Source organism: Mchenga conophoros, linkage group LG2 (assembly GCF_057382185.1).
Source record: "Mchenga conophoros isolate Kocher_MC1m ecotype Shallow Benthic linkage group LG2, M_conophoros_male_GT1.1, whole genome shotgun sequence".
NCBI classification, from domain to species: Eukaryota; Metazoa; Chordata; class Actinopteri; order Cichliformes; family Cichlidae; genus Mchenga; species Mchenga conophoros.
In genome coordinates, this window is record NC_140527.1 from 563,420 (window position 1) to 577,435 (window position 14,016).

The 14,016-nt window shown below is 47.1% G+C and overlaps 1 protein-coding gene across 3 annotated transcripts; it reads left to right on the forward strand.

The window, feature by feature from the left end:
- Nucleotides 1-348: 348 nt before the first annotated feature.
- Nucleotides 349-10,546, forward strand: pcdh18b (protocadherin 18b). Of its 3 annotated transcripts, none has more exons than XM_085282274.1 (4): nt 349-3,101; nt 3,448-3,536; nt 3,840-4,009; nt 9,130-10,546. In XM_085282274.1, exons 1-4 carry the CDS (start codon nt 600-602, stop codon nt 10,059-10,061), a joined length of 3,693 nt encoding a protein of 1,230 aa, XP_085138400.1. In that variant the 5' UTR covers nt 349-599; the 3' UTR covers nt 10,062-10,546. The 3 variants fall into 3 exon arrangements, with proteins under 3 accessions (XP_085138400.1, XP_085138420.1, XP_085138411.1); XM_085282294.1 differs by having other exon boundaries at nt 3,840-3,955; XM_085282285.1 differs by having other exon boundaries at nt 3,481-3,536.
- The last annotated feature ends 3,470 nt before the right edge of the window (nt 10,547-14,016 follow it).

Here is a 14,016-nt window from a genome sequence, read left to right on the forward strand (position 1 = left end):
GTTGTTGTCCTCAAAGCCATAAGTTGGTGTTTTAGCCGCACGCGACAAAAGAGGTGGCATGCGCTGTCAATACAAGCGCGACCGTCAGTGTGCGACTGTGTTAACGGAGGCTGAGCCGAATGGATCGCGCTCCGGCCCATTGTTGTGACACACTTCTGCGGTGGGGGGAGCGGGACCCTCCCCCCGACCCGCACTCCTGTTGCTTAAAGGAGGCCATTCTGATTTAGGAGGAGGGAGGAGTGTTTGTGTGGAAAAGAGACGGGGCGGGCGCAGAGAGGGGCGCGAGAAGAAAGACTAGCGCGCGCACACATTGACTTTTCTCTCTCTCTCTCTCTCAGTCACACAGAGTGGGAGGGAGCTTCCTCAGCCACAGACACACACACTCAGAGCATATGTGGAAGTGTGACAGAGCGGTCTGCGAGGAGAGAGGCGCAGTTTGTGTGTGTTCGTCTCCCACGAAACGACTTTCTTTATTTCTTCATCTCTCTTTGTGTCTCGTGCAGTTTTCCCAGGACGAACATGTCGCACTAAGGACACTCGTGTTCTCCACTGCGTGATCTCCCCTCTGTGGAAGTCATCCCTCGGTGTGAGCGCAGAAGATGGGGGCAAAAAGGAGGCAAAGAAAAGCGACCGTTTGGTCCTCGGCTCCACTCCAGCTCGCGCTGCTGCTCGCGCTCGTGCACGGCGCCAGCGGGAAGACTCTGAAATACAAAGTTTACGAGGAGCAGAAAGTGGGCACAGTCATCGCGCGGCTGAAGGAGGACGTGTCCGCGGTTCTGCCAAAGTTACCCAGCTCCCTGAGCTTTCGCTTCCGCGTGATGCAGCTGGGCGGCACGCCGCTGCTGGCCGTGCGCGAGGACGACGGACAGATCAGCATCGGCACCAGGATCGACCGCGAGAAGCTCTGCGAGAAAAACTCCAACTGCTCCATTGAATTCGACGTGGTCACGCTGCCCACGGAGTACCTGCAGCTGTTCCACGTAGAAGTGGAAGTCCTGGACATCAACGACAACTCTCCGCACTTTGCTCGCGCCATCGTCCCCATTGAGATCTCCGAGAGCGCGTCAGTGGGGACGCGCATCCCGCTGGACGGCGCTGTGGATGCGGACGTAGGGGAGAACTCTCTGCACACGTACTCACTCACAGCCAACAACTTTTTTAAAATCGACGTGAGGACCCGGACAGACGGGGCCAAGTACGCAGAGCTGGTGGTGATGAGAGAACTGGACCGGGAGGTGCAGGCCAGTTACCAGTTGCAGCTAACGGCCTCGGATAACGGGGTGCCCCCCAAGTCTGGCTCCACTCTGCTCAAGATCAGTATTTCGGATTCCAACGACAACAGCCCGGCCTTTCACGAACAGGCTTATGCAATCAATCTGCTAGAAAACTCTCCCCTTGGGACTCTGATTATTGATTTAAACGCCACGGATCCTGACGAGGGCACTAATGGGAAAATAGTTTACTCTTTCAGCAGTCATGTCTCACCAAAGATCCTGGAGACCTTTAAGATCCACCCTGAAAACGGCCACATTACTCTGATTAAAAAGGTGGACTATGAAACCGGTGCTTCCTACGAGCTGGATGTTCAGGCTCAGGACTTGGGCCCTAATTCCATTCCTGGACTTTGCAAAATCGTGGTCAAAGTTGTGGATGTCAACGACAATAAACCAGAGATAAACATTAACCTGATGACACCTGGCAAAGAGGAGGTGGCCTACATTTCAGAGGGGGCCCCTGTGGACACGTTCATAGCTCTGGTGCGTGTTGATGACATTGATGGAGGGCTCAACGGGGAGGTGGTGTGCAGGCTGCACGGCCATGGCCACTTCAGGCTCCAGAAGACCCACGAGAAGAACTATATGATTCTCACTAATGTCTCACTGGACCGTGAGAAGAGGTCAGAGTACAGTTTGACGGTCATAGCTGAGGACAGGGGCTCCCCCAGCCTTTCCACCATCAAACACTTTACCGTCCAGGTTCTGGATGAAAATGACAATCCTCCGTGTTTTGAGAAGAGCCGCTACGAGGTCTTTAAGTCAGAGAACAACTCTCCTGGAGCCTACCTGATGACAGTGGTGGCCTCAGATCCAGATCTGGGCACCAACGGTCAGGTCACTTACACCATCATAGACACGGTGGTACAAGACAGCCCCATTTCCACCTACGTCACCATCGACCCCTCTAATGGTGCCATCTATGCACTGCGCAGCTTTGACCATGAGGATGTCAGCCGGATCGCCTTCACTGTTCAGGCACGTGATGGGGGAAACCCCGTGCAGTCGGCCAATGCCTCCATCCATCTGACTGTTTTGGATGAAAATGACAACCCGCCCATCATTCACTCCCCCTCACTCCGGAATCATACCGCTGAGCTTCCCGTGTGGAAGTATGCATCCCCGGGTCAGCTGATCACCGCCCTTAAAGTCACAGACCGTGATGCTGGTGCCAACGGAGAGGTGAGCTGCACCATCATCGGTGGCAATGAGGATGGGCTGTTTGTGATGGATGCCCGGCGCTGTGAGCTCAGAACCAATGCCAGTCTGGAGCAGGCTCCGCGGGACATAATGGAGATCAGGGTGGAAGTGCAGGACAGAGGCATCAGCCCGCTGTCCACAGGAGCCCTCCTCAGGCTCTCTGTGCAGGAGAACATGGACATTCTCCCCTCTCTGTATCCTACCGGCTCCACCCAGGCCTCACTGGATCTCTCCCTCATTGTCATCATTTCTCTGGGTGCAGTCTGTGCTCTGCTGCTCATCGTGATGCTGATGTTTGCGACGGCCCGCTGCAGCCGTGAGAAGAAAGACCCCAGACACAACTACAACTGTCGCGTGGCGGAGAACAGCTACCAGAACCACCCTAAGAAGCCCGCCAGGCAAATCCACAAGGCAGACATCACCCTGGTCCCGACCGTCAATGGAACTTTACCTGTGCGTGCACACCCGCGCTCCCCCTCCCCTTCCCCTACACCTGAGAGAGGCACGCTGGGGAGCAGGCAGAGCCATCATAGCCGCCAGTCACTGAACAGCCTCGTCACCATCTCCTCCAATCATGTGCAAGAGAACTTTGCTCTGGAGCTGGCCCACGCCACTCCTCCTGTAGAGGTGAGAGGTTTACTCATTTTCTTTAAATGTCCATGGGATTGATGTAAACCTGATTTACATGTAATACTTTGAAGTATTTATACTTACAGTACCTTTTCATTTGAAGCCGTGCACGTGGTTTGTCATGTACCGGGGTTACCTCCCGTGTTCTGTTCAGCTGTACGTGTCGTGTTTTTGTTGACCATCACAAAGTCATGCACTCCCTCAGCCCCCCCCCCCCCCCCCCCCCCCCCCCCCAACATTGTCTTGTGGCCTTGCTTGTTGACTCCATTCATTTCCCCCTCTTCATTTTCCCTTTTATTTTGTCTTTTTTCCTTTCTTTTTGTTTTTTTTCTTGGCTTTGTAGCAAGTCTCACAGCTTCTGTCCATGCTTCATCAGGGCCAGTACCAGCCACGGCCAAGCTTCAGAGGCAACAAATACACCAGAAGCTACAGGTAACACATGCGTGAACGATGCTTTGTGTGCTGGCACACCTAGGCACACATGAGGAAGAGCCCTCTGAGCTCCTCCTTATGTCACAGTGCAACATTTCCACTGTTCTCAGCTCTGTTCTGGTCCAGTCGATTTTGGAGTTAAACTATATGCTCAATAACTTCACATCTGCATAATTTTATGTTAAAACCCTTCTGCAGAGCACTCTCAGTGAACCTTATTATTCATCAGTGTGGTGTCTTCATAAGCATGCTAATATTATTGGCAGTAATTCATGTATCAAATCTGCTTCTGGCTTTTTGCAGATATGCCCTGAATGAGATGGATAAGTTCAGTCTGAAGGACAGCGGACGGGGAGACAGTGAGGCCGGGGACAGCGACTACGAGCCCGGCAGGGAGTCCCCCATGGACAGGCTCCTCGGTGAGGGCTTTACTGAGATATATGCCCCTGATGGCCAGCACAGAGCACATGCAGGTACATCACAGTGCACTGCCCTCGGTAGATATGAAGCCAAGCTTCAGTCTTTATTTTGCTCAGCTTTATCCACCACTCTGATATTGTTCTTATAATAATTATACGTAGAATTGCTAAGAACTGTATCCATTAAACATGCAGATTCTTGGTTTGCTGATCTAACAGCTACAGGGATATTTATATTTTTGGTGATTTATCAGGTAATGGTGACAAGTGTTCCTGGAGGTTCACGCCAACAGCTCTAAACACAAACACTTTCAGCTTCTTTTCATATGAGATGATAAAATGTAGCAAATTATGGTAGCTGGCAGTCTGTGGCCTGCATGTTTGGTCGATTTATTTATTCAAATGAATTAAAGCAATACATCAATTTGGGAAATTCATTAGAGCATATGAGTCATCATTCACTGATGTTTCCATGGGTCACAAACTCTTTGAACGTGGCTCAAACTGGGCAACACCAGAGCTGCTTAACCTTTGCTTAGCAACCCCACCTAGAGGTCATCTGATGAGAACTGTGCTACACCCTCAATTCATTCTCTATACCACCGATACTAATAACATGCCATGTACTATACCAGTCCAGCCCTCGATGGTTGATGCTTTCTGGTTCCACTGACCACCGCCTAATTTCTCTCAACAAATCACATCATTTTTACTAAAATTTAATTAGCCAAGACCTGATTTGTGATTTAAGTGCTCATTTTCTTTCCTTTTAGGTCGTAAAGATATTAACCCTATTAAAGAGGTTTTCAAGTCAATTTTAAAAGAACGCTTGAGTTTCTCATACGTCACTGTAGTCATTTGTAGTCATGGTGTTCTCTGTGGACCACAGCTGAGAGGAACTGCCTGATGATTAAACAGACAGAGCTTCATATGAAAAACTGTGGAGCACATCGTCTTTGTCCGAGTCTCCTTTAACCTCAAGTCAAACTTTACTGTGCTGGTTTGCATATTATGGGATTTTTGACTTTGCCCCCATTCTTTAGAGTGGAGTCGGAGGTCCTTTAGATCATCCTTAAAAACTAAAATGAATTTTCCACTTTACCAAGACATGAGTCTATTTGTGGGATGCTGGGAATACTGTGGCCTGTAGACAGCTGTAATAGGGCCGGGATCCTTACTGATTTCTATCACTGATTCAGTTTAGGCTCAGACAGTCAGATATTATAATTCTGATAATTTATCAGTACATGTCCATATCTTTATCTTTCATGTCAGAGCTCGTTTTGGAGAAAGAAAAAACAATAAAAAAAAACTGAAACTAAAAAAATAAGCTGCACATGTATTGACTTTGAAGGACTGTGAGTGACACTGTCATGAGGTTGTTGAGCCGTCATGTTGCTGGGCGGTCCCTCCTCTCTACAGCTGAGTTAACGAGGAAGAATGAGCACTTTGTAGTGACCATACTGACTGTGAAGTATTCTGCATGCTGGCATCACATGTGTGACAGGTTTGCATGCTAGTTGAGCAGGGTACACTCCGTCACATCCTGTAAAACTTTCACCGTGTCTTGGCTAACATCATACAGGCTGCAAGCTTCTGCAGCATCTTTTATCACGCCATCCCTCTTCTCCCAGAGCTGCTGCTTCTTCCCGGCCAGCTTCCCACACAGTGGGAAACCAAAGCTCTTATCTTGCTCTGATGAAACGGAGGCATTTAATTGCCACAAGGCGCAGAGTTGCTATGCAATCGGCTCAGAGTTGCGCTCATGATTAAACCCTGAAGAGCACAGTTACATCTCTAGGCTCACCTTTCTCCTTATGGATGCTTAGGCCACCTCCCACTCCCGGTCCACTGCAGCATAAAGTCAGCTCTCTGTTATTATGACTCAGTGTGGAAGCCTTAACCCCCGCCCCCTTGGATGTAACACAGAGCTTTGTTTCTTGCTTGTCTAGATGGAGAAGACAGGTTCTCTGTTTTTCACAGCTAATACACAGCTGTAGTACAGAGCCATCAGTAAAGCAGTACTTGCACATTTTACTCAATATTCACCTTTATTTAACACTTGTACTGCCTTTAAGCTCTTGTACATGAGTAACCCTGCTGGCTTACTTCTAATAGACCTCTGTGTAGCGCTGCTGATCAGCCTGATCACGTCTTTATATTTAGCACGAATACTGAGTAAACAGTGTCATTACATACAGGCAGGGAGACCTATTCAGGCACATGTAACAGTAATAGATTACTCCTCCAGGTTTAGATATCAGCCTGGGGACGTTCCTCAGGGGCCGATGACTGGAACTTTGTCTTAAATACGAAGGCATTAGTACAACGCAGTGTTTTCAAAGCTTGACTGGATGTCTCCTTTCCACTCTGACTCTTCTCCTTTGGTCTGTGCCTGCTTCACACAAAGCCAGAGTGCTCCTGTAAATCGTAGGCGTCAGTCCGATCACCGACGTTCACTGATCGTGCGTCCTCCTCTTAGCAGGAATAGAAGCTGAATTGGTTTACTGATCAAATCCAGTCTCTGAAGTAAACACACAGCGAACCATGTTGTCCTCAGTCCTCTCTGAAAAGTAAATCCCAGTTAGTCAGGAGGCTCTCATTTAACCTCCCAGGACCTGCGTCCACATATGTGGACATCACATTTTAGGTTGTCTAGACCAAAATACTAAATTTTGCTCTACAAGAGCCTGATATCCAGTTAAAAGGACATTATACTGCCATGGTTCTGTTGAAATTTAAAACGAATGTCCTCATATGTGAATCTCATTTTTGTCAAAAACAAAATCAGGTAAAAAAATTCTTTATTTTTACATTCATCAGCCCAAATAGCAAAGAGGAATTAAACGTGCATGGCATGAAAGCGTTTGGGTCTTAGGAGGTTAATGTTTGTTTGACGTGGATTTTTGTTCCTTTTCTGTTTTCACACACCAGTCGCTCGGGTTAAATCTTTCATTTTTAGCCTTTCATCAGCGAGGTAGCCAATCTGCTTCTGCCCCCGCACTGTTTTCATCCTTCCACTGCACCCAAATGCACTTTTCATCCGCTCTAAGATGTATTATAAATGTTCCTTTCATGTTAATGAGGGGATAATGAAGTCCCTCAACAGCGTCACTGAAAAGCACCGCAGTCCTTTAATGAAGGCTTTAAGTTGGCATATTTGATTTGTCTAATTTATTCTTCAGAGATTTTCTATTTGAAGATTTAATATTGAAAAGAGTGACTTGAAAGGGAAAAATGCAGGGCTTTTAAAGGAGGAGTTATTTTGAATGGGTAATAGGCATTGATCGGCCCGGCTGAATCGTCTCTCTGTGGTGAAGTCGTTGGACGTGTTAAGGTTCAAAATTGAGGAAGGAGAGTACAAACCACCCATGGTCCAGAAGCTCTTGGTCAAACAATGATTTTAATGACTACACACGTGTGGGAAGACACTCTGTACGTAGACAGCAAGTGGTCTTCGACTTACTAAAGCACAAACAATTATTTTATAACATCAGGGCTTGATTTACTGACGCCCCTTCATGCGTCACAGACAGGATATATACATACGTCAATATCAAAACAACCATGACTTTTAACACAGAAGATCATCTTCTATTTTCATGGCCGATTCCTCCGGTCAACCTTTCAATTCCTCTTTCTTGCCGAGAAGACAAGGACGGTTCCTCTTTTACCGAGACATGACTAATCTCTCTCTCCTCTAAATAAATCTAACTCATGTGTGTGTGTGTGTGTCACGACCTCACATGCTCTCTGTGTCACCTCTTCACCTACTAACTGTCTGTGTCTCGTCCTCAAATGCTCTTTCTCAATTCACCTGTTGCACTTCTGACCTTTTACCAGACCAGAGGCTCACTGAGACTATATGTATGTCTTCTACTAAATAAATGTTTTAATCAAGAACCCCTACTAAAAGCTTAATACAAGAATATGAACATATAAAAGATATTAAAATGAACTGTTGTGTAAGCATGTACTGCAATTCCTTCTATGTTCTAGTTTTCCCTCAGCATGGATCATCTAGACACTCTCACTAGGTGAAGCTTTAGACCATTAATGAACCTGAACATCAACTCAAATAAGCACAGATATGCAATATGTATAAAATAGTTATAACTGCACCTGGAATACAAAGTTAATTTAATACCTGTATGCATAAAACCTTAAAGCCTTCTTAAAGCTATCTGTTACATTGTTAAAGCAATGATCATACTGCAGATTATATTATTAATGCAATGGTAATAATGATGATTATTTAACAATAGCAGTAAAATAATTTCCCTGCTCCACAGACGATAGACGGCAGAGCTCCTGCAAAGAGCCTCTCAGACTAATTAGGGCAGATTTCCAGAGACAGCCAAGCATGAAAAGAAAGAAACACCTGAGGACGGGCAGGCAAATGTTAGCTGGATGGAGACTTCTTCATTTCTGCCTGTTTACAGTATAAAATATGGACATACACAGGACATTATGGGATGCTTTTGAAAGTAGTTTGAAGTCATTTTTTCCTATTATGTTTGAAATTGTAAATATCACCAGTAGGCCCGTAGGTATGCACTTATTTTCTTGTGCATTGTGTATATTCATACAGTCATGTGGAAGAGAATGTTTCTACAAGAATCTATGACCTCATTTATGGCAGCGGTCCCAAACCCCCGGGCCGTGGACCGGTACCGGGCCGTGAGTCGTTTGGTGTTAATTCAATAGCAGGTAGAGCCATCCTTAGTAGCAAGTCAGTTTGATTTACATAGCATCAAATGACAACAACAGTCACTTCAAAGCACTTTATCTCATAATGTAAAGACCCGACAATAATCCTGAGAAACCCACCTGTGAGCAAACATGAAGGCCACACCTGTTCAGTCTTCTAATAGATGGTAGCTTAACACACGGCTAAATGGTTTAGACGGTGGTCACATTCGCTGATGATCAGTTTGATGAACAGTGAAAGAGAGAGGCTCTCCCACCAGTTCTGTGGAGAACCTTTTCAGTGTCCTGAGTGTACTATCAGGATTGAAACAAACCCATGTTCTGTGAGTTTTACTTTCCTGTTTAGGTTTTAGTAAAAGGTTTATCTTTAAATGACTCAAAACACAAGCAGGTTTAGTTTTGTATAGAGTGACCATATGGCTGCAGCTCACTCATGATTACTCATGCTTCTGTCTTCTCTGCAGCCATGAGGCTTTGCACAGACGAGTGCCGCGTTCTAGGTCACTCTGATCAGTGTTGGATGCCACCCCTGGCCTCCCCAGCCTCCTCTGACTACCGCAGCAATCTCTACATCCCCGGGGAAGAAGCCCGCCAAGCCAGTGACGTGTCTCAAGAAAAGACCCCGCAGCCCTGCACTGATACCGGCTCCGCCCGGAACCAGAGCTTCTCCACCTTTGGCAAGGACCTCGTTGGGGAGGACGGTGAAGACGAAGGGGGAGAAGGTGCCGGCAGCAACGAGGCCGCAGATGAAGACCTGTGTGGGACCACGTCTTTGCTTTCAGAGATGAGCAGCGTGTTTCAGAGGTTAATACCCCAGGGCCTGGACTCATATGTCCAGGTCAGTGAAAACCAGAAGGGGACTAGCCTGAGTGGGATGGGCGTACCGATGACTGGATCTTTAGATCGCAGGAGGGGTCATTTGCCCGGCAAGCCCAGCCCCTCTGTACACCAACAGGGAGTGGCAGCCTGGGCTGCTAACACTCACTTCCAGAACCCAGGTAGCAGCATAGGCCCATCTGGCCACCACCAGGGCGGTAGCTACCACACGCTGAAACCAAGCACCAAGCTCAGCTCACAGAGCAGCAGCCACAAGGGCTCACAGGCGCCCAAAAACAGCCCCCAGAACAAGCCCCACAGCAGCCCTCTGCTTACAGCGCTGGTCAGCCCCACGCTGGTGCAGCCTCCCCCGGTGCCGGTGTCGGCGCCGCTCCCTGGGCCTTCCTCCAAGTGGCTGCCAGCCATGGAGGAGATCCCAGAGAACTACGAGGAGGACGATTTTGACTCGGTGCTCGGTCACCTTCAGGGCAAACGTAGCGATAGCCGGCATGAATTGGTGGACGCCAGTGATTTGGTGGCTGAGATCAACAAACTGTTACAGGATGTTCGGCAGAGCTAGACTTCCTGTTTATTCCCCGCCCCCTCAGTGCAGAATGAAGGTGAGGGTGTGTTGGTGGCAAAAAAGACCGAAAAGGAAATAACAAAGAAAAAAACAAGACCTGCAAGTGTCGTTAAAGTTGTGTTTCAGTTTTAATAATTGTGTTTTGTGAATGCTAAATATCCAAAAAAAAGGTACACAATGTGACTGTATTTATCTTTGTATTTTGAAAATACATTTGTATACTTATATTTATAAAAAATGTATATAATTGTAATCAGAAGTCTATTTTTATATTTTAAATGCATGTTGAGTACACGTTGAATCAAGACTTTGACATGCGATTGACATTCGACATATTTAAATGGCTCTTTTGTATTGTGATTATTTTTTATTTGTCACTATAATATGTATTCATTAATATAATACTGAGTTAATAGACACTTGTGTTTGTGGATTATTGGTGCAGGGGATTGAAAAACAAATAAAATAATGCACAAACCCGACCGAGGTGTCTGGGTCACATTTTCTGTTGCACAGCAGGAATTTTTAGAGCTCCGCTTTCTTCCCAGGAAGATGAGGATGAGCGGAAATGGAACGGCTGCAGTCGACTGGATCAACCAAACATGCTGATAGAAAACAATGAAATCCACTTTACTGTCATTCCTTTCAATATGAGACGTATTTCAGACTAGATTTGATTTGCTGTAAACGTCCTTCTGTCAGGATTATTTATCAGTGCAGATGACGACCCGGGTGATCTGCAAACAACCCTTGTACACAACATATTCATTTTCCTTTACATGACAACACAACCTCTAATATATAGAGTACTGTTCAATAATTTAATCTTACCTGTATTATATTTGAAACAGACTTCTGTGGGGTCCATGTGGATGCTGAGGTCACGTGAGTTGTGTCAAACATTTAGCTGTATTACCACCATCTGCTTGGTTCAAGACTTTGTACACACCACACGTTAGCTACAGCTATAATTCACCCTCCAAATTCTATTTGCAATCCTTTCTTCTTTCATTCTTTAACCAAACAATGCTGACCCATCAATCGAATGGCAGTACAAATCAGCATGCTTAATTGTTTAAATGAATACATTTTTTCTTATCTATGTACAGTCACGCCAAGGTGCTTTATACTGTAAACATCCTACAACCTTAGAGTGACACTTCAGCAATCAAACAACAAGTAGTTGGCAACAGAAGGAAGGAAAAACTCCCTGAGCAGAACCAGACTCTGGGAGGGGTGAACATCTCACCCTGGTTGGGGGTGAGGAGAGGAAGAGAGGACAGACATGCTGTGGAAGAGAGGCAGAGATTATTAATAAATAATAAATTCAGAGAGGTCTGTTAACACATAGTGAGCAAAGAAGAAACATTTGTATGCTGACTTCTACTGATGGTGCCTAAGGGAAGCATGTATAATTTAAACAGAACTGGTCCTAGCACTGAACCCTGTGGAACTCCATAATTAACCTCAGTGTGTGAAGAGGACTCTCCATTTACATGCACAAACTGGAGTCTATTAGATAGATATGATACAAACCACTGCAGTGCAGTACCTGTAATACCTACAGCATGTTCTAATCGCTCTAATAGGATATTATGGTCGACAGTATCGAACGCTGCACTGAGGTCTAGCAGGACAAGCACAGAGATGAGTCCACTGTCAGAGGCCATAAGAAGATCATTTGTAACCTTCACTAAAGCTGTTTCTGTGCTGTGATGAGCTCTGAAACCTGACTGAAACTCTTCAAATAAGCCATTCCTCTGCAGATGATCTGTTAGCTGATTATAGTAGAGAGTAGTTTTTTTTTTTTTGTTTTTTTTTTGCGCCTGTCCCGTTTGGCTCTTTTGCATCAGAATTGTTGTCTAAAGGCAAAGAAAGATGCCCAACGGATTTACTTTACCAAATTGACCATCCCAGCCTTGCCGTAATGGTCCATTTGATTCACCTTTTATTGTTTATTTTATTTTCACTTACTGAATACGGGACAGACTTGACTGGGGGAAAGAAGGGGAGAAAGAAAGAGGGAAAGAGAAACAGCTGAGAAGAGGGACGGGGGAGAAGGGCAAAATACAAAAACCAACAGAACGGGCAGAGAGAAAAAAATGCATATATCAATCACCTGGATCACCTGCTGAGAAAGAAAAAAGAAAACAAGCAGAAGAGAACAAGAGTAATAGAATAAACAACATCACAATGATATATGGGAATATGACAGTAAATACTAAATATTAAACATTATTGTGCAGCACATAAGATCAACAGAACACAGTGTGCTTTGAGGTAGGAGCCAAAAAGGGTGTAGTTTGTGGGTGTGATCACCCGTGTGTACACCTGTGAGCATGGACGCGCTTGTTTTTAAAAGGTTCCTTCATGTAATGATCTGCTAGAGGGTGTGGGGGGGCCACAGCCCCGTCCTCCAGGGCATGAAGCAGGTATGGAGGAGATCAAAACTCCAGACATCCAGAGGCCCCCAGAACACAAGAGACCAAGGAAGACCAACAGAGGGGCAGCCACGCCACTGTCCCAGAAAGAGCTGAGGAGAGTCCCAGATGAGGGCTCACTCAGCAGCCACGGAGCAGAAGCCAGGGGGGGTTGCAGTGACGCGCCCGTGAGCTCCGCCAGCAGCCAGCCGTGCCTGAGTGACCGAGCCCCAGGCCGAGAGGCCGGGGGCACCCCACCTCCGAAGTGGCCCGAGCGAGCCCCAGGCTCCAGGCCCCGATAAGCGGCCGCCAAGGAGTGAGCCGGTGTGTACCTGGACGCCCATCCCCGGACACAAAGAACCACCAACGCACCGATGTCTGAGGGAGTTACTGAGGGTGTTACCCTTTTGCCTGCGGTGGGGGGAGGCAGACCGCCCCGACTCCACAGCAGCAGGGAGGCCCCACACTCCAGACCGCAGTCGGACGGCCAACTCCTCCTCCTAGCCCCCCCGCTCCAGCAGGTCGCAGAGAATGGGGGTGAGAGAAGACTCCAAGTAGAGAGTAGTTTTATAGCAGCTAAGACCGCTGGGTCTAGAGATGGCTTTATAAGTAACAGTTTAACTGCAGTCTAAAAGGGATGCTGACTTTTTGTCACCCTGGTGCTGACGAGAAACTAGGATTGTTGTTTCATCTGTCCATGCTTTCGTAGTTATAACACGGAGTCCTCTCTGATTGGTTCCCTTCTTTTAACCCTCTCAGGCTCAAATTAAACTTTTTGTTGCTAATGCACAACCAAGTCCTGCAGTGGTAGCCTACTTCTGAGTAAAAAAACCTCATAAAATATGTATCCTCCCACCACAACTCTTCATATTCATGAAGCAGATGTGAGGAAGCAGTTTAAGAGTCTGAATGCTCGAAAAGCTCCCGGCCCAGACGGTGTGTCTCCTGCCACCCTCAGACACTGTGCAAACGAGCTGGCCCCAGTGTTTTCTGGCATTTTCAACTCCTCACTGCAGGCATGCCATGTGCCTGCCTGCTTCAAGTCCTCCACCATAATCCCTGTCCCCAAGAAACCTAGGATCACTGGACTAAATGACTACAGACCCGTGGCTCTGACATCTGTGGTCATGAAGTCATTTGAGCGCCTAGTTCTCTCCCATCTCAAGACCCTCACGGCCCCCCTCCTGGACCCCCTGCAGTTTGCATACAGAGCCAACAGGTCTGTAGATGACGCCATCAACATGGCCCTACACTTCATCCTGCAGCATCTGGACTCCCCAGGAACCTACGCCAGGATCCTGTTTGTGGACTTCAGCTCTGCCTTCAACACCATCCTTCCAGACCATCTCCGAGGCAAGCTTTCCCAGATGAATGTGCCTGATCCCATCTGCCGGTGGATCACTGACTTCCTGACGGACAGGAAGCAGCATGTGAGGCTGGGAAAGAATGTCTCGGACTCCCGGACCATCAGCACCGGCTCCCCTCAGGGCTGTGTTCTTTCTCCTCTGCTCTTCTCCCTGTACACCAACTGC